The 23,885-nt window shown below is 44.0% G+C and overlaps 1 protein-coding gene across 3 annotated transcripts in view; it reads right to left on the reverse strand.

Annotated features, from left to right (window-relative positions):
- Positions 1-21,842, reverse strand: part of Mapkbp1 (mitogen-activated protein kinase binding protein 1) — a 50,263-nt gene extending 28,421 nt beyond the window's left edge. For all 3 annotated transcript variants that reach the window (XM_051183650.1, XM_051183648.1, XM_051183649.1), the window contains exon 1: positions 21,071-21,842. In XM_051183650.1, the coding sequence (XP_051039607.1) occupies positions 21,071-21,184 (114 nt within the window). In that variant the 5' untranslated portion in view covers positions 21,185-21,842. The remainder of the gene's footprint in view (positions 1-21,070) is intronic.
- Positions 21,843-23,885: the final 2,043 nt, after the last annotated feature.

Below are 23,885 nucleotides of genomic sequence, written 5' to 3' on the forward strand. Positions count from 1 at the left end.
GGCTCTGCACAAAGGAGCACACTTCCTGGCTAAGAATCCCACAAGCAGGAGTTTGCCTGAGCTAAAATCTTGGCTCATTTTCAAAGGGTTTCCGGGTTTGGGTTTTTTCTGGCATTCTAAAGTAGTCATCTAAGGGAGGGGAAGCAGTTTCCTTTGGCTCTCTGAAGGGAGGAGCAGAGGAAAACATTCGGGGGCATCAGCTGGTTTTTATTTTATGTTCTTAACTCAAACCAGCTTCCTGTTTGTAGGGAGGTTTGGAGCTAATCTCCTCTCTCTCAAAGAATCTGAGAGTCCTAAGCTCTTTTGAAGCCTGCAGTGGCTAGGTTCCCTCTGCAATACTTCAACACAAAGGATTTAGCAAAATGACTCTCCCCCACTATAACGTTTTTTCCCCTCACCTCTCTTCAAAAATGTAGCAGAGCTTCCCCTGCTCTACAGAGTGGAGGTAAGCCTGGACACCAAGGTTAAGTGTGCGGGAGTGCGGCAGCTCACCAACAAGGATGTACACTGCTTTTCCCACAGCACCAGGAGTCTTGGCCTCTCAATGGTGGCAGTACTTTATTATGGCGATCAGTCTAGGATTCTCCCCCATTCTCAAGGACCCTGCACTATTTACCAGTGCACCAACGAGTTCCGTGACTATCATCTTTCAGTCGAATATCACTGTAACTCCCAAATGTTCTCCCAGCTTCAGGCCTTGCCTACTAAAATCTTTACTCAACACGGCAGGCCACACTGATTCTTTTAAACATAAATGAGATCATGTCGTTATTCAAATCCTTCCAATGGTTCCCATCTCCCTTAAAGTTCAAATTCAAACACTTGACTTAAACTTAGAAAGACCTAAATCACCCAGCCTCTGGCTATTTCTCTGAGATCACTTCCTATGCTCTCTCTTTGCTCCCTCTACCCCAGTCACCTCAGCCTCCACAAGCATCTTAAGCAGACTCTAATGCACTCCTTCACATCTGCTATTCCTTGGAGTTAACAGTTCTTCCTTCAGCTATCCTCACAGTGAATCTACTCAGGCTTTTGCTCAGAGGTTGTCTTCTCAGAGAGAGCTTTGCAGAATTCCCTGTCATCACTCTGGCCTTTCCTAAGCTTGACTTTTCCTGAGAACATACACAGCCAGGTCTGGCCAGGTGCTTCCTCATCCCACAGGAGCCCTCAAGGACAGGGTTTAGATTCTCATCACTTATTTATGTGTCCTAAGCACTTAAAAAAAGCTAACTTATTTTTATGTGTACCAGTGTGTTTGCATGCATGCATGTATATGCACAACATGTATGCCTAGTGCCTGAGGAGGTCAGAGGAGGGTGTCAGATCCTTGGAATCGGAGTTATAGATAACTGTGAGCCTGCTATGTGGGTACTGGGAACTGAACCTAAGTCCTCTACAAGAACAGCAAGTATTCTTAACCACTTAGTCATTTCTCCATCCCCATCTGCAACTCTAAACCACATCTCCCACACAAGAGGCACTCCATGGTGAACCTACTACTATTGTACTGCCAGACTGCAGAGTATCAAGGTGCCTGCTATATTCACATCTCTCTACCTGTCTATTAAGAGTAACTCTCAGACCTCGTAAGAGACATTTCTTTGTGCAATGGATAGTCACTAACTCAGAACTAGCCAGGTAGTGGTGATACATACCTTTAATCCCAGCAAGAGGCAGAGACAAATGGCTCTCTGGGAGTTCGAAGCCAACCTGCTCTAGAAAGAGAGTTCCAGGATAGTCAGGGCAACGTAGTAAGATCCTAAAGAGAGAGACAGAGACGGGGGTGGGGGTGGGGGTGGGAGGAGGAAGAGAGAGGAGACTCATACTAGTAAAAGCACAGACAAAACCAGTGGAGTTCTCAGCTACAAATGGGACCCCTAATATCACACACACACACTGGCCAAGAATCAGAAACACCCAGAAAAGAGGTACAAAGGCTGGGGAGGATCAGAGCAAAACAGTGCTTTCTGAACATGGCGGGACCGCTGTGCATATGAACTCATGGCAGCTGTGGTTGCCTGTATAAGACTGCAAAGATCAAGCCAGTCAACATTCTAGCATGTGTGAGGAGGGAGCTATTGACAGTTAATGGCTTCTGTGGGAGGGAAAGTCAGAGTTGTGGGGTTTTTGGTTTTGTTTGTTGTCCCTGTTGAGACAGGGTCTCTTTACAAAGTCTTGACTATCCTGGAACTTACAATGTAGATCAGGCTAGCCTCACACTTAGAAATGCCTGCCTCTGCCTCCTGAGAATCGGTTTTCTTTAAGGGAAGTTCAGCACCTTTCAGTGGATGGCCCCATACCCGCCAGTATGTGGGCAGTACAAAGATGACTATGGATTATCAAGAAATGGAGGGATGGAGAAACAGAGATTATCTGGGAGGAGTTAGGGAGAAGACCAGGAGGGGAGTGACTAACAGAAAAAAAAATAGAGGACTTGATATACTTGATGAACTATGACTGTCTGGCAGAGGTTTCAGGAATGGCAAAGGGTCAGTCATGGAAAAAAAAAAAAAAAAAAAAAAAAAACAGGAAAATCAGGGTATTTCAGTTAACAGAGTTGTTCTACTCTAAAACTGGTTGTGCTAGCTAGTTTTTTGTTTTGTTTTTTAATTTTGTTGTTGTTTTTATGCCCCAACCAAAGTCCGCCTCCCTTCCACTGTTTCTCTTCAGGTACAGGCACACCTCTCATGGACACCAGCCAGCCATGGTATATCAAGTTGCAGTCACACTAGGTACCTCCTCTTCTATTACAGTTGGATGAGGCAATCTGGTAGGAGGAAAGGATCCCAAACAGGCAACACAGTCAGAGACAGCCCCTGCTCTCATTGTTAGGAGTCTCACGTGAAGACCAAGTTACACAACTGTCACATATATGCAGAGGGCCTAGGTCAGTCCCATGCAGGCTCCCTGATTGTCCATTCAGTCTCTGTGAGCCCCAGTTAGTTAGTTCTATGGGTTTCCTTGTGTTTTGTTTTATGTCAACTTAACAAGCAAGAATTATCTGGGAAGAAGAAGCTCAGTTAAGGAAGTGCCTCTATCAGATCATCTGTAAGCAAGTCTGTTGGGCATTTCTTGATCAATGATTGATGCAGAAGGGCCTGCCTCGATGTTGGTAGGGCAATCCCTAGGCAGATAGTCCTATGTGATACAGAAAGCAAACTGAGCAACCCAGTAAATGAAGTTCCTCCATGGCCTCTGCTTCCAACCCTGCCTCTGGGTTCTTGCCCCAACTTCCCTCAGTGATGGACTACAACTGAAAGCAAAATAAAACTGAGAGGGCTTAGTAGGTAAAAGAAAGTGCTGCTAAGCCTAATAACTTGAGTTTGATCCCTGGGACCTAGGTGGTTGAAAATGAGAACATATTCCAACAAGTTGTCCTCTGGTTTCCGTGTGTGTGTGTGTGTGTGTGTGTGTGTGTGTGTGTGTGTGTAATGCATACAAGCAAGCAACATACCCACACAGATTGTATGTATGTATGTATGTATATATATGTATATATATATATATGTACATGTGTATGTGATTTAAAAGTATATAAGAACTCCATCTACATATACATATACATAGCTTTGGGGAAATCATTGTCCATGCTGGGATGTACCTGTTGGAGGGGGGGTCACAAATGCCCCTGAAGTTAAGTCCAGTAAGCTCACTTGTTCACCAAACTATCCTTGGTGGAATCATTCCTTTATTATACTTGTTGGTGCCCTACCTTCTAGGAGCAGACATCTGTTTATATCTTCCCAGGAAAAGTTAAGGCAACATTGGCCTTGAACATGAGGCAATCTTCCTGTCTCAGCTTCCTGAGTGCTAGGATTACAGATGTATACCACCATGCATATACATGATATACAGATGTATATCACCATGCCCTGATCCAGAGTTATGAAAGAAACAAATGGCAAGAAAACATAGCCAGCTTAAATGCCAAGAAACATGTAAGCCAGCAGTTTACCACCAGTGACTTGGGATACACTGCATCAGAGTAAATCCACTGCTCTAGAAACATCATTCCCACAGAAGCAAAGACTCAAGGATGGAGCACTCACTGCATACCTTGCCATGATCTCCATTTCCACAATGCAATCTAAAGCTGGAAGGGCACCATGTTAAGAGCCTGAGGCAGCTCTTGCTTTGGCAGGTGGAGAGTGTTGAAATGGAAGAGAGCCTTTCCCAGCCTGATACAGGTGTCATCTTTCTAGTGAAGCAGGGCTCCTGGAGGGCAGGGTTCTACAGTAGCCTATGAGAGAGCTGACTCACCCACCACTCCCCATGTGAACTAGACATTCTCAAGAGAGAAAGGAGATAGGCAACATTTCCCTCACTCTAATAAGATAAAGGAGGTAACTTTGTAACAGCTTATTCTAGAGACAGAAAATAAAATTCTGTGTTTAGGTGCCCTTCCTGCTCTCCTTAAGAGTAGTGGGGGGGGGGGGGAGGAAAGACGTGGTTCAGAGGCATGACTACTCACTAATTAATACTAGATAAAGCTGTATTTTCCACCTGCAACTTAAGGATAGGACTTGAAATAAATTTAGTTATTAATGAATAAACAGAACAAAAACAGATCATGCAGAATCAAGTCACAAGGTAAAGTAAAATAGTGAATGTTTTCAGAAGTCTGAAAGCTGGAGCTAGAAAGATTGATCATCAGTTAAGAGCACTGGCTGCTCTTCCAGAGGACTCAGGTTAAGCTTCCAGCACCCACTTGTGGCTCACAACTGTCTTTAAGTCCAATTCCAGGGATCTGATGCTCTCTTCTGACCTCCAAAGATACTGCACACAAGTAGTGTAGAGATATATACATGTAGGCAAAAATACTGTGAATCAAAATAAATCTTTCCTGAAATTTTAATTTTTAAAGTTATGTGTCCGTGTCTCCTTCCACCAAGTGAGTCCCAGGGCTTAATCCTGGGCCATCAGGCTTAGCAGCAAGTGTCTTTACCTGCTGAGCCATCTTGCTGGCCTCCTCACAGGACTCTAGCAGGTGAAAATACAGAAGGAATTCTCAGAAGAAGCTGTGTGAGGAAAAGTCTGGTGGCAGGAGACAGTGCAATCATTCTCTAGGAAAGTTCTAAATCTAGAGAGGTAGAATGCAAGGGGACCAGGAAAAATTGCTTGTTTAAGGTAGGTCCTGGCTGGCCTGATACTTGCTACATATGGCACAGGCTGGCCTCAAACTCATGGCAATCCTCCTGCCTTAGCGTCTTGAGTTTTGGCATCACAAGCACCTGCCACTCTGAAAGGAACTCGAGTGCCAAACTAAGAGGGGTAATCTTTAGGTCCCAGAGACCCTGGGAGAAAACCCAGCAAAACTCCAACACAAAACTACATAGGAGACACTTGTGAGGCTGTCAGAATAGCTCAGATGAGAAGGAATGAAACCTAGACAAGCATAAAGGCAGAAGCAGTAGAACAGAAATAACATCCAAAAGCCACAGAACAAATAAAATTTGGCAACAAATGGGCACTGTATAGCTGTGGAGGAAAAATACAACACAATTCTGAACTTCAGAAATAGCAAAGTAAAGCAGTCACAGTCAAAGGTCAAGGGGCAGGGCATTGTTCTGTCGAAGTGCTGGGGGTATTTAGGAGGAACCACTGAACATTCCATTCAGCAACACAAACATGATGAACGCTTGGAGAAGTTAAGACCAGACATAGGTATTGACAAGTGTCCAAACAAGACAAGAGAAGACAGAAGACAGGAGGGAGAGACACTATGCAGAACTTTGGTGAAACCCCAATTTTATACTATGGAAAAGATGAGGTACTTGGTAGTGGAGAGGGAGAACCAGGAAGCCAGTAGCGGAAGAGTTCTTACAAGGAAGTGCCCATCAGCATGAGTGCTACAAGGAGGCAAGAACAGGATTCCTCAGATTTCAGAGCCATTCATCCCAGTCCCAAGAAGTCCCAGACTCTTAAACTAAACACTGCCCAGAACTGTAGGGAGGGCCTCAACCATTCCTAGTCAAGCTCTCAGTCTCCTGCCTCAATGGTTTCCACACTTGCTCTGATAAAAGGGGACTCCTTGCCTGGACCAAGGATAGACTGTGAAGGTTTTCTCTTTCTTTCTTAGTGTGAGGGACCACCATACCAGGAGTCTGCCCATGCTGTGAAGGGGCTGCTCCCTCTTGATGGGAAACCAAGAGGCCAGAATTACTTTGAAAAAGCCAGGGTCATCTAGGATTGGGCTGAGCTCAAACTGGTGAGAAATCCCCAACACTGACAGGAAAATGCTATCTGCTTTTGTTGTCATCTTGTTGACCCCAGCTTCCTTTTACCTCTCTTCTTTCCCAGCTTCTCAACCCACTCAATGCAAGTGATAAACCCCAGGATGTAAGTCATTCCAGACAAATGGTGGCCTGTTGCTTCCATAAACAAGCTCACTAGAGATCCTGCTAGCTTCCCCTCCCTTCTTACAGGTTAAAAAAAAAAAAAACAAAACAAACAAACAAAAAAAAAAACTGTTTATAGTCTCTTGGTCTCCTGTCTATTCTCTACTCTCTAATCCCACAAAGCACATTTCCCGCCCCTGTTTCTAAGAACTGCCACTTACACAAAAGCTACAGAGCAGAAGAGCCCATGGCCAGCAGGCTTTCCACAGAAACTTAGGCAGCTGTGCAGAGACCCAGTGACTAGACCTGGAGACAGAAGGACTCTGACGATTCAGAGGCCACAGTGTCATCTGGTCAGAGGTAATTAAGAGCAAACAGGATTCTTCCAGGGCAGGCAAACACACCTGGCCTTTTAACTCTGCGCCTAGTCTTTACCCATTGTGGATGGTTTAGAGTTGCACTATCTCCCACAAAGCCCACCAGCAACCAGTGACTCCAGTATGATGGAAACCCAGCTTTCTTGCTCAACAGTTCAGATTAGTGGGAGCTGAGTCAATTCTCCTGTACTGGGATTAAAACAGCATAAGCTTCTAGGGAAGATCAGTCTGCTACTACATGGAAGAGATAATCTTAGAGATCTTATGTCACGAGTCCCTGGAGACCAGCCTACTAGAACAAAGGTCGCCCAGTCTTGGCCCAGCAACACTATTACTTCAAGACATCCCACAAGCCCAGATACCTGTTCTTACCCCTTGCCTTCATCCCTTGCCCCTGTCCTGTGAGGTTATGTGCATCCAGAGGCACATGGCATCTTCTTCTATAGCTTCTCACCTTATTTTTTGAGACGGGCATCTATTACTGAAGCTGGAGCTTGCTGATCCAGTTGATCTGGCTGGCCAGCAAGTCTTGGGAAGCCAATGCTGGCACAGTGTGTGCTAGTGTCCATTTTTTTAAGTAGGTGCTGGGGATCAAACTCAGAACCTCCTGCTTATGTGGCAAGCATTTTACTAACTGACTCACCTCCTTAGCCCCCACCACTTTTTGTTATGTCTAGGATGGCCTAAAACTCTGGGACTCAATCAATCTTCCTACCTCAGCCTCCAGGCAGCTGGGACTACGGGTGGACAAAAATATAGGTAGCTTTGCAAGGTTCTGAATAAAAACACAAGAAAGAGGTTATTCATCTGCATGTTAAAAGTTCTCCAGAGCCACATCTGTAGTCCCTGCTATTCCTGGGGTTGAGAGAGAAATGCTTTAGGCCAGGAGCTGTAGGTCAACCTGAACAACAGAGAGGATCCCTATCAAAACAGAAAATAAAATAAAGAAAAAGAAAAGCTTTCTAAGGGGTCCCAAGAATCAAGGTTTGAACTATAATATTTATTTATTTATTTATTTATTTATTTATTTATTTATAGACTGAGTTTCTCTGTGTAGTCCTGGCTGGCCTAGAACTCACTCTGTAGACCATGCTGGCCTCAAACTCAGATCTCTGCCTGCCTCTGCTTCCTGAATTCTAGTACTAAAAGTGTGCACCACCACCCAGCTAGAACTATATTTAAAGCATTTTGCCATTTCCCCCAAATCTTAGCCCCTGCTGGGACCAAGAGGAGAAACTAGCACTTCAAATCTTGAGACAATACCTGAAGGGACAAAGGGTCTGTGCAGATGGGTTCTACAGCAACCAGAGCTACCATTCACTGATTCACTGAATGCAGGACCTGCCTAGAACTACTCTGAACACTTCACACTGAGTATCTAATGTAACACTCTGGACAACTTTAGGAAGGATTAGCATGTTATAGATAAGTAAAATAAATGACAAGAATGTTAATAAAATAAAATAAATTAATTTAAAAAGAGAATCAGGTAACAGTGAGTGTAGACCCACAGCAGTCTGGTAGCAGAAACTAAGGTGCCCTGAGGAAGAGGTCCAGATCTTCCAACATTAACAGATGTTGCCATTTCTGCTGGAACACGCTAGGAGTCACCTCACCTTTGGGTGCATATCAGAGACAGGCCTGAAAGCCAGGGGGGCAGAGGGTACCTGGGCACAGTGACAGGCATGCCCTTGTGGTCCTAGCTACTTGGACCTAGCTCTTGGAGTTCAAGTGCGGCCTGGGGGTTGGGGTAAGGCTGGGTATGAGACACACATTTGTCATCATAGCATCTTAGAGACTGAGGCCAGGAGGGCCATCACAAGTTTGAACCTAGCCTGGGCTACATAGCAAGCAGTGAGTTCCAGAGCAACCTACCTCAAAACTCAACAAAACCACCAGAAAAGAGAAGACACAGAGCATCAGTTTGTTTTTAAAGATTTATTTTATTTTTATTTTTCATCATATTTATTCTCTCTCTCTCTCTTTGTGTGTGTGTGTGTGTGTGTGTGTGTGTGTGTGTGTGTTCTAAACATGTGAGCATGCCTGAAGAGTCCAGAAAGGGGTATCACATTCTCTGGACTGGAGTTAAAGGTAGTCTCAAGCTACTTGACAGAGCTGAGAACTGGATCTGGCCCTCAGCAAGAACAGTGCACCCTTTAACCACTGAGCTATCTCTCCAGTCCTGGCTTTAATTTTTTTTTAATGCCACTACTTGGACTTAATGTAGTGATACATGCCTCTAATCCCAGCAGTCAGGTGGATATCTGTGAGTTTGAGGCTAGCCTGGTCTACATAGTGAATTCCAGGACAGCCAGGGCTATGTAGAGAGACCTGTCTCAAAAAACCAAAACCAGAAACCAAAAAAGTCACAATTTATTAGTAGCTAAAATAAGTCTATAAAAATGGGTTCTGGATTCTCCTCAGGAGATGGCTGCAAAGAAAGAGAAGAGAAGGGTTTCTTAATGCCAGACTGCTGGATGTGGTCAGAACCTGGCCATGTTGGGGCTGTGCTACAACCTATGGTCAATATGGAGAACTGACTGACACCTGCTTCCAAGGTAACCAGCACTGCAATGTTAGGGGAGCGTGATTTTCTATGCAGACAGACGGCAGCAGAAGCAAGGGAGCATCAGCTCAAGGGAGAGGGAATGGAGGGACTCTTGCTCAAGAGTCAGTAACAGTGCAGTCACTGTCACGTGCCCACAGCCAGTAAGCAGCCTTAACAGCACAGTGTCTGTGCAGAGGAAGCCTTCTGACTCTCTTACTTTTCCATGGTTACCAGAAAAGCAAAGATATGAGACAGCTCAACTTCAGACAGGATGGGGGAGGGGATTTCCCCCTCTAATGTCAGACTTCTCTATACTAAGACCAGAATCACAAAGCTCTGTGAACCGAAGTCTGGTCCTCAAAAGAGCCTAAGTAAAGCCAGATGCAACAGCATACACCTGTAACTCCAAGGGTTAAAGGAAAGAGGAATAGGAACTCAGATACATAGTGAGCATGAGGGCAGCCTCAAACTATATGAGACTAACCCAAAATAGCAACAAAAAAGGCATTTACCAATCTACACAGCTGAGTTGTTTCCCTTGATCTCCTAGTTTCCACTTCTGTCAGCAGGAAGAATACTAACAGTTCCTTGCCAAGATGACCTGGGTGAAGTGAACGTGTGACTGAGAAGAAGATGGGTGTGGGGAAGGCCCTAGGGCTCCAGGTGCCATGAAGGCTTGGGCCTCAGGACTCCTTCCCACATCCCAAGGCCTTCCTCCCTTTCCCAGATGTAACAAGGGCTTTCAGAGCAATGCCCTCCTGTGGGCTTTGCCATTTCTTCTTGCTCAAAAACTTTCTAGGGGTCCCTGTTGCCAGCTAAATAAAGCGTAAAAGTTTGTGCCTAGCATCACCAACGCCAAGTCTAATTCAATTACTACTCACCCAAAAGAAACATGCACATTTGTCAATCCAGGTTACTCACTGTCCCCAAAAGGCACCTCTGGGCTTTAGCTTGTATTCCTTCACCAACACATAGCGAAATCCTAGCTTTCAGACACAGACCAGTCTGAACTTTCAGTGGTCTCTCTGTGTGCTGAAATTATGGGACATTTTCTTCATGATTGTCTTCTTTACATTACCCACAACTCTTTCCACAAAGCACGTGTCACTTAAAAAGCATCAAAACTTTTTTATTTGTTTGTCTGCTTTGGCTTTTCAAGACAGGATTTCTCTGTGTAGCCCCAGTTGTCCTGGAACTCACTCTGTAGTCCAGGCTGGCCTGGAACTCAGAGAGATTCATCTGCCTCTGCCTCTCCCTCCTCAGTGTTGAGATTACATATGTATGCCAACACACCTGGCTTGAATCAACACACCTGCCTCATATCAAAAGATTTTATTGACTAAACATCAACAAGAAAAAATTGTAAAGATATGGGAAGTAAAGCATCTCAAATTCACAAATTTATCTATATTTTTGAGAAAAAAAATCTGAAGATTCTATTTTTATTATTTTCGTGTGTGTGTGTGTGTGTGTGTGTGTGTGTGTGTGTGTGTGTGTTGGGGTATGTGCATGAGTGGGGGGGGCAGAGATGCCAGGTCCCCTGGGCTGTGCTCTTAACCACTAGGCCATCTCACTAGTCCCAAGAAAGTATTTTTATGTTCCATTAACACATATGCTATATATGCCAAACCACCAAGGTCATTATATCAGACATATTTTCAGTAATATTTGTGTATAACTAATAATAAATATAGATTTTGAAGTTTGTTTTGTTTTGTTTTTTGAGACAGGGTTTCTCTGTATAGCTCTGGCTGTAGTGGAATTCACTCTGCAGACCAGGCTGGCCAGTCTCTGCCTTGAATGATGGGATTAATAAAGGTGTTTGCCGCCACCACCCAGCTGATTTGAAACATTTTATATTTAAATTTGATGAAAAAAATTCATCTTTACCATGTTTTCTACTTACAAAAATAATGAAGTCTTATTATTTCAAATTCAAATCTTATAGAATTTCAGTGACAATTACCATAATCGAACTCTCCCTGAGGTAACCAAGTGCTATTATAGCCTCATTTTTCTGTGCATATACTACTAGATATGTATGTTTTCACAAAAATACAAGTAATCACCAATTACAGCTTGCTGTTTCTCTCTACATGTATTTTATACTTCATTGCACATCAGTACAGAAAGAATGACTTCATCCTTTTCAGCAGATAGAGGGAATCTCATTTCATATAAAATGCCATTCTGTCCAGAGCTACTTGTAGAACATCAGAGTTCACTATTGCCAAGTGGTGGCGGCCAATGGCGGCAGAGGCAGGCAGATCTCAGTGAGTTCAAGACCAGCCTGGTCTACAAAGTGTCTTCTAGGACAGCTAGGACTCTTACACAGAGAGACCCTGTCTCAAAAAATCATTTCTCTACCTTGCTGAAGGCATTGCTAACATAAAACATAACTCTATAGCTCTGATCTAACATGGAAGAGTTAGGGCTCATCCTACCTCTGTGAATTCACTAGTCTGACTTACTTTACTGGTATGAGTGTTTGCCTGAATATATGTTCGTACACCACATGCATGCCTATGTGTTCAGAAAGTCTAGAGGTGGGTGTCAGAGACCCTAGAACCTCTGGAGTTACACAGATGGTTGTAAATTGCCATGTGAATCCTGGGAATCGAACCTAAGTCCTTTGAAAAACAGTCAGTGCTCATAATCATAGAGTCATCTCTCCAGCCTTAGTGTGACTTTCAATAGTAACAAACTTATTGTTACAGCAAAGCAGTAAATTATAATGCAGTTAGTACCAACGGGAACATTGTGGGCTGGAATGATGGCTCAGTTGGAAGGAATGCATGCTGTACAAGTGTGAGGATCTGAATTCACATCTCCAGCACCATGTAAAAAGTTGGTGAGATCCTGTAACCCTGGCACCATGTGGGTAAAGAGAAGATTGCTGGGGAATTCTGGTCATTAAGCTAGTTCCAGGTTTAATGATTTTGTCTCAAGGGAGTAAGGCAGAAAGTGATAGTACAGGACAGCTGATTTCTCAGGTCTCCAAGTGTGAGCATGTGTACACACATGTGCGAATATACTACACATGCACAAAGAAAATTACTAAGTCAAATCACTGTCAAGGAAAAGGTACTAAGACTAAGGATGTGATAAATTTTGTAACAAAAAATGCTGGGCCTGCAAAAAGGAACTTGTCATAAATGGAAACTAGAAGAAATTGAATCTTACCAGCAAATTAGGACAAAGTTCCTTCGCATTCTACAAATCTTTGAGCTCTGTTACTATTAGCAACTCCTTACAGCTGTGAAGTTATTTAGGTTTTACATCGCTCTTTTTTGGTCACTAAATCTCATTTAAAGCCTCACCACAGCACTGGAAGGCAGGCCTGGGTTTGGGCAATGCAGGGGAGCATGCCTTGAGACCCACGTTTCTGAACTTATATTGTGGTCACACTTGACTACTTGAGAGGAGAAAGCAAAACCATACAGAGCTGAGGTGAGGTAAGGGCAGACATCTGCTGAAGGAAATGTATAACCCTGGAGCCCATGCAGATAAAAGGAGTCAGGTGAGCAAGTGGCCTCGTTTCTGCTCTGTTCAAATCCACCTAATCCTTTCATCACCCAGATCAGTCCTATAATGGCACATTGGGATGGTTTTTGTTTTTCACAAAAATAAAATTTTCACTCAGCATTTTCCATGATTTAAAAACCAAAGTTGGTTATAAGCTAAAATAACAAAAAGGTACAGTTGGAAGGAAAGATCCAGCATTACACTAGGCCCTCCTCAAGAACATGAGAAACATGATCAGCCTGCCAAACAATACCTCAGATGAAAACCCAGCCATCCCCGCTGCCCCAGAGATGACCAAGGCATCTGTGGGTTTCTGCTCTGCACCAATTCTAAAAGCAGTAACGATTGTCTGTGGCTCGCAGGCATCTGGAACCACACAGCTGCCACACTTGATATTCAATTACCCACAGACCCACAAGTTAAATGCTTCCTAATAGTATCACAGGGCAAGCTGAGGGGAGTCAGGAGTGCGTGGGACTGACAAGAGAAGCGAGAATACAGACGGGCAAAGGTTGCTAGACGCAAAGGTTGCTAGACAAGGGATCTACAGCAGCAGCTGAGAAATCAATTCCACTGATCTTTTTGGGGAAGGTTATGGAAATGAGTGAGTGTGTGCTCACAATTGCTTTTGTGATTGGATATAATGTTGCCCAGGCTGAATTCTCTATGATCTTGATGATGGGATGGATGATCTTGAAGTCCCCAGCCCCCTTTCCCCACTTCCCAAGTACTGGGATTACTGGCCTGTGCCACTACACCCTGATAAAAATGTGTATTTAAAACAAACAAACAAAAAGCTACCTTCTCTAACCCATTCACTGTACACTGTCTCTAGCAATGACAGACATTCTTTTGAAGATTCCCTGGGAGGAATACAGAATAAAGATAAAGTTTGAGCTTTGGAGTTTCCTATCATCCATTCAAATTGTCTTCAGTCCCCGACATGCATGGTGGAAACAATTATTTATGATATACTATTATGTTTCATAAACTTTTTTCGGTGTGTTATATTTCATGTATTTTTAAAAGTTTTGTTTCCTTGTTACATGCCAGCACTTGTAAGAGGTCAGAGGAACACATGGAGAAATGAACAGATATCAAAGACTGAGGAGAAGTGTAGTACCTCACCGTGGAAAGGAATGCTCAAGTCCTAAAGCACAGGGTGGGAGGCCTGGCTCCCATGTACAGCACTTGACCATTGGATCGTGGCCTTGGGTCTTAACCGTAGCACCAATAAAAACAAAGTTTCCAAACAACAGCAACAAAAAGAAAAGCCCACAAAACCATCCTCCTCATGAAGCCTCTAAAAGAGCACTTGACAATGTGTGTGTGTGGGGTAATATCAGCCACATATGGTTGCAAGAAATGTGCCAAGATCTTCAAGTAAATTTAAATCTCTACTATGAATGAAGGAAAGAGGATAAAAAGCATCCTTGGTCTTGTTTCAATATTAGGGGAGGGTGAGATGTGTAAGCTTCTAAACCCAGTCTTCAACAAATGCTTGTTTTACAGACTAGGAAAATCTGAAAAAGCATTACACACAGTTTCTGTTGCCGTGAGAGGGAGTAACATGTACTCCCCAAAAGTCTAGGAGGGAATCTGCACTGGAACCTCCTAAGTGTCCTTCAAAACCTGAGTAAGAAACATGACTCCAACTATCATACAGATGCTCCCTGCACTCCCAACACACGGTAGGCTAGAGCAGTAAGAGGGCTTTGAGTTCAATCCCAGCCTACAAATCTTTGCAAAGATTTGTCCTCAAAAAAGTAAAAGAAAAAGAAATAAAGAAAATACAAGAGCAGCACTATGGGCTTGCTGTTAAAAATGCTGAGTAAGGACACAAGTGGAAAAATCTCAACAGTCAAAAATTCATATCCTAAGGATACATACTGCTCAGCATGGTGTCATGCTTGATTTTAGTCTCCCTTAATCCCTGCCCTCTTTAATTTTTAAATTTGTAGTCTGAGGTAATAGAAGTTAAGGGTAAGGAAGCACAAGCCTCTAATCCCAGCACTGGGAGGCAGGGCTGAGGCAGGAGAACTACTATGAGTCCAAGGCTAGCATGGGCTACATAGGAAGTTCCTGTCTTAAGAAAAAATAAGTAAATAAGGCAAGCCATCAGATCATCCATGCTTGCCAGAGTTCACCACCAAACTGGTTGTGGTCTGCTGTGGTCCTCTCAGGGAGAGGTGGGAGGGTCGCTGCACCTCCCCTGAGATTCCAGCTGCTCCCCTGCACCTCCCAGACACTTGTAGTGGTTATACCTTAATGGCAGGAGCACCATCAGGAGTCAGGTATGTGGGGAGGAGCTCGAGCATCCAGTCTGAGGAAGGCTAGGTGGGAGGAGCTCCACCTATGAGGCTTGGGGAAGCCATCATCCATGTCCTGTGAAGACTTCCCAGTATGGCAACTCTTGGGTCCCCACACTCCTGTCACCTCTTCCCTGTGCTCTATAGCAAGCACAATAAACTCACTGGCTCCCCAGGGTGGGTTCTGGTGGTTTGTTCCTGGGACTTTATGAGGAAGGAGTAGGTGCTTGTTTATGTCTCCCCAGGGATGGAATTCTCACAATAGAACAGTAAACACCAAAAAGGGTGGGTTAGCCTTGGTCTGCACTCCATGAGAACTAGAGAAGAACAGAGAAAGGCAGCTGAAGGAAAATCCTTTGCTCTGTACTGAAAAAGAAGCAGAAAGAGGCTTAACTTGTAGCAGTGCAAACATGATGTCTAACATAACAAAGCCTGCTGAAAACACTGTAGCTTTTCCCTAACAACACTGTGGTCTGAACGTGAAGTAACACCAACAGATACTCTAAGGACAGCTTGATAGCCAATGTTCTCAGAGAAGCTTAGTTTGAATAAACACAGCCCTGGATTTCAAGCCCTTGACTGTTCTCCAAAGGGCAGTGATAAAAGCTCTGAGCCCAGCTGGAAAGTAAAGGGGTTGGGAGTGGGGGGCAGAGACACAGGCAGAAGCCTCACTCACATCCACCTGTGTTTCCTCATTCATCAAGAAATGAAAACACACAGGTAACAAACAGAGGTGAAGTGAGAAATTCCAAGGTCCAGTTGGTAGGAACTCAAGCCATACACTGAGGTGAGGGTGAGCTTGGGGGCATGGTATAGTGGCATGGTAGAGTGTTTGCCTAACCAGCTGAGTCTCTGGGTTTAATCCTGGCAATGCAAAAAAAAAAAACTTACCAAAGGCTGATCCAACTCCAGGATAACTTGGCCTAAACAGCAAAGTGAGAGAGGGACTCTGGAGTGGGCGAAGCCGAGGGGATGAGCAGCACCTCTGGAGAGACTCAGAGCCTGGAGAGGCCAGGGTATTTTTAGACAGGAAAGGAAGAGGTGTTATGGGTGCAGGAAAGAACTCCTCTCCCAGTAAGAATCAGTTGAAAGGCCTGGGGCACCAGGGGGAAGATGATCAGGCAAAACAGAGAGTGCGCTGTTCAAGCACACCACCTGTTCTGAGGATTTCAAGGCACTTCAATACCAGAACACATCTCAGCCAGGCATGGTGGCAAATGTCAACAAGTCTAGCTCTGGGGAGGCTGAGGCAGGAGAACAGAGAGTTGAGGGGAGGGATGTGCTAAGCTACTGACTGAGAGACCTCTGTTCTCAGTCATTTTCCCAAGTGGACAATTCAGAGAGTATATGTCAAACAATAAAAGCTGTTCATTCCTAGGAGTGAAATCCCTGGAATGGTGGGATGGAGAACTGCCTGGGCTCATCAGATGCTATTCCCTAGTTTCCTTCTCCTGACTGGAAGGGAAATTCCTGGGGAACTGTGGTAATAAGACAACTGACTCCACAGGTCTGACCTCATAGCAGTACGATTCTGTTAGATCCACCCCAACACAGTTTACACAGCTATGAGTCTAGAAGACAGAGGAGAATAAAAAACTATTCAAGGAAAAGAGAATACATCCCAAGCTGAACTGATCCTCAGTGAGGATCTGGGTATGAAACCAACAGATGTCAGGGATATAGGACTTAGGCCAGAGTCTCATAACAGACAGTGGGCTTCTGATAGAACTTAATACATACACAGTTACTAAACTCCACTCCAAGAGGCTCCAATTCCATACAATGAGAATGGATCCTGGAACAAAGTTTACTTTCTTCCTTTTTTGAGACAGAGTTTCATATAATGCAGGCTGGCATCAACCTCCCATGTGCTGGGACTTCAGATGTGTGCTATTTTGCTTGGTTTATATGATGTTGAGAATGGGGCTGAGGGTTTAATGAATTGTCAGGCAAGCACACTGCCAGCTGAGCTGCACCCTCAGGCCTCAGAAGGCTTATTTTTTAAATGTTTAATAGTCTGAGGCCCTACTGACCATTCTGCCAAGCTAGAGCTTATGATTCACAAATGCTTTGAAAATAAGTATGTTTTTCTCTACCAAAGAGGCAGGAAAGGCTTTTGATACTAATATCTGGGCTCAAATACTGAGCAAAGGCTGAAATTAGATTATTGCTAGTTTTCACTTTTTCATGAAACCTACCTACACACTCTTCTTAGAGTCAGCACATATTAAAAGGCTCAAAGTAACAGCATATGACCATACAGGAAAAGAACAAGAATAGCTGTGCAATCATAAAGCTGGGCTAGAAGAAAATCTGAAGAAATAATATACAACCTAGACCAGATTAATAGCAACTAAGAAATGATTTAAAATGATCCTTTAGCATAGGAGTCCTTTTGTGTCCCTAACTTCTACCCTGCCTGCTCAGCCTCAGTCCATTTCTGTCCCTTGTAAAAATAGAACCACCCAAGCTCCCTCTACACAAAAAATTTCAGAAACTTTAGGAAAAGAGGGGGAGAGAAAAGGATTAGCTTCCAAGAACACACACATATCATTCCTAAAGAAAGCCCAGCCTCAGCTAAGACAGAGGTGGAAAGTGACAAATGCATAGGACTTGGGCTTGAAAGGTATTTACAGCTGAGAGCTTCAAGTCCTTCAAGAATCTGCAGACCTGGCAATGACATCTCAAACCAGTCTTCTCCAATTTACTGTAGGAAGCTCCCTCCCTGTGAAAAGCTTGATAAAATCACGTTGCTCATCTAACCTCCCTATAGTAATTAAACCCCACCCTTACTACTGGCTCCCTCATCTCAGCTTTAAGCCATATTTCCTCTCCAGTAGAAAAAGCCCTCAAGGAGCAGCGTCCTGTCTACTTCCTTTCAACCATTTCATTACTCCTGGGTTTGACTTCTTAGTAGGACACAACTCTTCCTGATCCTTTCTCATTCTTCTGGACATTCAAGCTCATCTGCAATAGCATCTTTCCTACTTGACATGTAGTTTATACTGTAAAGAACTTGTTCCCTGTTGTCTTTAGAAAATTAACACACACATAAAAGGACAACTAGAGATTGGTTTCTAAGTAGTAGAATTAGTCAAAGAAGTCTTTCTGCTTTGTAAGATATGGAGATGGAGCTAGAAATGAAGTGTATAATTTTGTCACACAAAATGGTATGATTCAGAGCAAGAGAATTACAAGTTTGTGGCCTGCCTGGGCTACCAGATAGCCAGGACTTATCTCAATTAAAAAAAAAAAAAAGTTAAATAGGAGGTTACCTGAGTAAACAACTAGATAATGCTATTGCTATTCTGATCCCTCCTTCCTTATCTCCCAAGTGGCACATCTTTTTATCTTCAAGTTTTGTTTCAAGATTAGCTACCATGCTCAGGTACAGTAGTATATAACCGTCCCAGCATTCAGGAGCCTGAGGCAGAAGGATCTCCAATTTAAAGTCATAGAACAAACAAAACAAAATCAAGTGTCCATGGGTCCATGTCACAACTACCTTAGTTGCCATGTATTAGGGAAACTCATGGGCCAGGTCTTATGAGGGCCATAAAGCAAGCTTTTACAATAACCTTAGGTAGAAAGTCTTCACTGTGGAGTATTTGGGAAGGTCACCTACCAGGTACAAAAGACTGCTCATGCCCTGTCATACCAGTTCAAAGCTCAGCACTGACTTCCTACTTCAAACAAGGATGTTTACTGGTGATGCCAGAGGTGGTTTTCTTTCAGTTTTCCTACAGTGACCCTTTTTTGCCTCAGGGCTCACAGTTCAAATAGCCCTTCCTGTCAAGTCTTTCCTAATTTCCTACCCCTATAATTCCATTGACAATTTAGTGCATATTTCTAGACCAGCACTTACCAAACCTGGTTGTAATTACTTGTTTACATGTCTAATTTAGCTACAAGCTCTTTGGTGGCAAGGATAATGTTTTATTCATCTCTGGTTATTCACCCAATAGGCACTCAATAAATACTTGTTGAACCATTAATGATGACAGACATGGGGCATGTTTAAGAATGGCCATGACACCTTCCAGATTCTAGACGACTTTGTGGTAAGTACTCACACTACAGGATAACCTCCCATAATACATCCCTACTGTGTGTACTAATCCTAGCCAGAAAGGAGCCCAACGATGAGAGAAAATTGGTCTAATAGTACTGCCATGAGTCAGCAAAGGTCCTGTTGTGGTGGTGCATGCCAGTTAGGATATGCCAGGGAGGCAGAGGCAGGAGGACCAAGAGTTAGAGGGCAGCCTGAGCTACATCTTTAGGGCCAGCCAGGTGGCGTGGCAGGTAAGAGTGCTTGCCATATTGACCTCCACAACACTACGGGACATTCGCACCTGCATGGACACATCACAATATGATAATGACAAATAAAAGTATATTGGCAAGCAGAGTTGTATCCAAGAGTGTCTAAGTTGGAGGACTCATTGTTCTGCCTCTAGAAAACAGGAACAATTATTAGTAAGAGTCCTTGAAAGGGGCCCTAATCCCACCACCATAAAAACAAGTGGCAAATTTTAATTCAATAGAATCCCTGCTAGAATATACAGGACAGCTGTTCACCTTACCAAAGCCAATTACGCCTCTGCTAAAGGACTCTGTAAGTCCTTCCAGAACTCTGCCACGTTGAATATTAAACTCTAAGTCTTTCCTCAATAGGGTTGCTCATCTCTAAAGAGTCTCAGGCAAGGCAATAAAATGCTGCTGTCTCAAAGGACTCTGTCCTTAGCAATCCTGTACCACACAAAGCTATTGTGGTTACAGGCTACTAATGAAACACAAAACCTAATTTGATCCTGTGGGAACAATGCTTAAGATTCCCTCAAGGGATTAAATAAATGTATTCTACTTTTGTATGCCCAAAATTGAGGGGACCAGCAAAGCTGAATAAAGCATAAGCTGGGCATGCCAGAATCCCAACACCCAGGACACGATGGCAGGAGTTTGAACCCAGACAGGACTATGTAGCAAGGCTCTGTCTTGAGAAACAAAACAAAACCACAAACAAACAAATAAAAAACAAGCATAAGGACCCAAACCCAGACAAGTTTTAAGAATGGGAGATGAGTGTCTGACAGAAAAGGACGCTGGCATATGGTAACCAGGAGAAACCGTGTATAAGTGTAAACCAGGGAAGATGTCTTTCTGGAACACATCTGGCTCCATGTTTTCATGAGAAACCAAGAAGCTCCTATTAAATAAAGTTAGGTCTCTTAAAGAGATAAAAGTTTATATTTATTTCTTTGTAGGTGTTCATGTATACATACACGTGTGGAAGTCAGAGAACTACTCCCAAGAGTTGCTTTACTTTTTCCATCTCGTAAGTCAAAGGAATACAAACCAGGAGATCACACATTTTTACCAGTTGATCCATCCTGCCAGCACAATCTTCTTCATCTTTTTTAGACAGGACAGAGTCTCACTATGCAGCCCTAGCTGGGCTGGAACTTGTACAGACCAGGCTGAACTTGCCTCTGACTCCCTAGTGCTCAGATTATAGGCATGCATCACTAAGTCTGTCAAAACGTTGTTTTGGTATCTCAAATGAAGTGTTTTAGTATTTTTCTTTTTTGCAAGTGTATTATGGCATAACCCCAACTGTTACATTAATACATCCACATTAGTCACAGCTAGGTCCTTTATGGAGTAGGTGATCCCATAGTCCTCGTCCAAGAAGAGAAACTGAGTCACAACACATCAACTAGCTTCCCCAAGCACACCGTTTGAACTGAGGTCCTAAGCACTTCTTCCCATGGCGGAGTTTCAGCAAGCACACCCACACTTGCTGTTGTTCTTCCAACTTCAGATCAGGTAGTCATAGATAAGCACATTTGATCTTTTAGCGCCAACAGAGGAATTGCATTATAATCTTTTCTTCCCCAAGAAAGAGAAAGGTGAAAAGGGAACAGGTATAAGAGAGTGTAGAGTTGTACAGAGGTGACTCCCAGTAGTACTCACCTTGGAGCTGAGGTCTTCTCGCCGGTTTCCTGTTTTACTTCTGCGTAATTTGATGGATGGTGACCGCAGCAAGTTCTTGATGCGGCTGGTAATGGTTGACCCTTCCCCAGCCATAATAACCAGGAGCCCCTAAGGACAGTCCCTGGCCTAGACTTAGGACTTGTCTCGACAGTGGTACTGCCTTCTCGCTTAACACGGCCTTCGGATATGCACGTTCACTGGCCTGAGATGGCAGAAGCAATCTTGGCATCACAGTAGGTGTCTTCTGCCTGTCAGCCGGTCTTACTCTGGGCATTGCCCTGTCCTTTCTCACTACTCATCCCCACCCTAGCCTGCTAGATTTCTTAGGAAGGAAGGACGACCCCCTAGAGTGAAGAAATGTCAGGCCCACGCCAGCGAGAGGCGTTTAACTGAAGAATGGGATGGGCTCTAGGAGGACTTGGCGCCGGTTATAACCCAAGTGTTCCCATGGTAACTGCGGTGTCCAAGGAAGGAGGCCGCCTAAGCCACCCAAGCGGTCCTCAGGGGGCCGGGTCACTACGCTGGCAGCCGGGGCTCGTGCTGACCCGATCTGATACGGGAGCCTCCCTCCCCCACCCTGGCCTTGGGAGCTGCTTTCCAGTCCCCGCACACCCACCGCCCGCTTCAAAAGCCCCTAATACTCGTCAGCGCCCCCGTTCGCTCGGGCCCAGCTCACAGCGCCCTCGGGGATCACGCTCGGCGGCTTCAGCTCCGCCGCGGCAGCCGCAGCAGCAGAAGCTATGGTGGCACCAGCGGCTCAAAACGCGAACCAGAGCCTGGGCCGAGCTGTGCTGGGAGGCGGGGCCTAGACGAAGGGGCAGGCGATCTGCGGCAGATCGGTTCCTGATTGAACGAGCGGCGCCTCTGGGGGCGGAGGCAAGGAATGAACCGTGGAAGCAGAGGGCTCGGGATTCTGCCCGGTATAATTGTGGGTACCGCTCTTAAAGGAAGGTCAACATAACATGGCTTTAGAATTGAGAGAACCAGGCCTTTTACGGTATTATCAAGCCTGGTCCCCCAGAGAACTTACCAGATCCTCAAGACGATAACCACGCCCTCAGGCCTAAGGTTGATATTTGGTAGGCCTGAGACCACGGTTGAAATTTAATTCCCTAACTCATTAAAAAAAAAAAAAAAAAAAAAAAAAAAAAAAAAAAGTTGGGACGCAGCCAAAAGAACTACTTTCCACTCCCAGTGCTGGGATTTAACACAGTTGGAATACTTTGTGATTACGGTCAGTCTAATACAATGACTCACGTGGAGTAACTCAACTCACACACTTTTGAACTGAGCCTGTTAAGGATGGATGACTCAAGCCTCCATAGAGCCTTCGGTAGGCTGCGAACAAAAGAAATGAATGCACCTATATTATCCGTCATTTCCTTAGCCACCAACATCCTTACAGCACTTTATTCACAGCATTAACAGTATTTTGCTACTCCAAATATTTGCTCAGCCTTGTCAAGATTTGCAAACACCCTTAGGGCTGACACCGATATCAAGCATACTGCTGTCGTTTTGTTTTGTTGTTTTTTCCTAGTTCATGGAGATAGGAGAAATATTATCACATACTCACACTTCATAGTTAGGACATGTCGGTTTATTTTTAGAAGTTCTAGAATTTCCCATCTAGTTACTACTTTAAGAAATTACCTGAGGGTGGGGGGCGCTGGACAGATGAATCAGAGCGCTGGCTTCTTTTCCAGAAGACTCAGGTTTAAAAATTACCAGCACCCTCGGTGGCATCTCACAACCATTCCGGGAAATTTGTCGCTCTCTCCTGACCTCCGTAGTCACCACGCACATGGATGCACAGACACAACAGTAGGCAAAACACCCACCCACGTACATGTTTATTTTTAAATGCATTCTGAAAAGGATAGCTTAAACCAAAGGCCGGTACTTAAGTGGAATAGTATACTGACATGTCTCTCCCATCCCAGACTTTGGGAATTCCTGAAGATGGTGGGTTTACAAGAGGGAAGGATCTCTAATGTCAGTTTTCAGTGGCACTTGCACAACCACTGTTCAAACATGAAAGTACCTGTGTACTATATAGCTATGTATTAAAAGCAAATGTATAAAGCTCACAGGTTGATATGGGCATCAGGGATGCTACCAACTGGCAATAGTAACCAGAGGCCTTTCAACCATGCATTGCAGATCTAATGAAACGAAAACGGCACTTCTAAATGTACTGTCTAAACCTGAAGACTGTAATGATAACTATAGAAATAGCTGATTCTTTAACTCAGCACTATTAGTGATCTATGGTTTGACCTCTCCACGGAAGCTGCTGTAACATTGCTAACAAATGGCGCCACCTGGTGTTTTCATTGTGTGCTACAGAACTTGGTCTTCCTGATGCACAAACCTTTAGGCAAAATTCTATTTACTAATAGGTATTCTCACTTCTCGTTCAATGTTAGTAAATGGGTTTTCAGATGTAATTTCTCAACCAAAGGTACTTTGGATTAGCTCCTTAGAGAGCCCCATATACACCCCATTACTTTCGGCTGATTGGAACTGCACAGACTAAGTGCTTGCTTTCCTTGTCTAAAGACTGAGACTCATCTAAGTTGAAAAACTGAGGAAACATGAGGGATGTAATTCTTGAACTTGGGTTATTTTCAGGCTACAGCCAAAAAATCACTTTAAAAATTCTTCCTAGTCCCAAGCAAACCATCTAAGTATAATGCTGCCTTTGAGATGCTAGTATGGCAATAGGTTGGAAGTTTTTGTGTTTCTTGGATTCCTCGAAAACATGTCCAAGTGCAGTGTGAAGAGAAGTGTT

The sequence above is a fragment of the Phodopus roborovskii genome, unplaced genomic scaffold, assembly GCF_943737965.1.
Source record: "Phodopus roborovskii unplaced genomic scaffold, PHOROB, whole genome shotgun sequence".
Taxonomy (NCBI): Eukaryota; Metazoa; Chordata; class Mammalia; order Rodentia; family Cricetidae; genus Phodopus; species Phodopus roborovskii.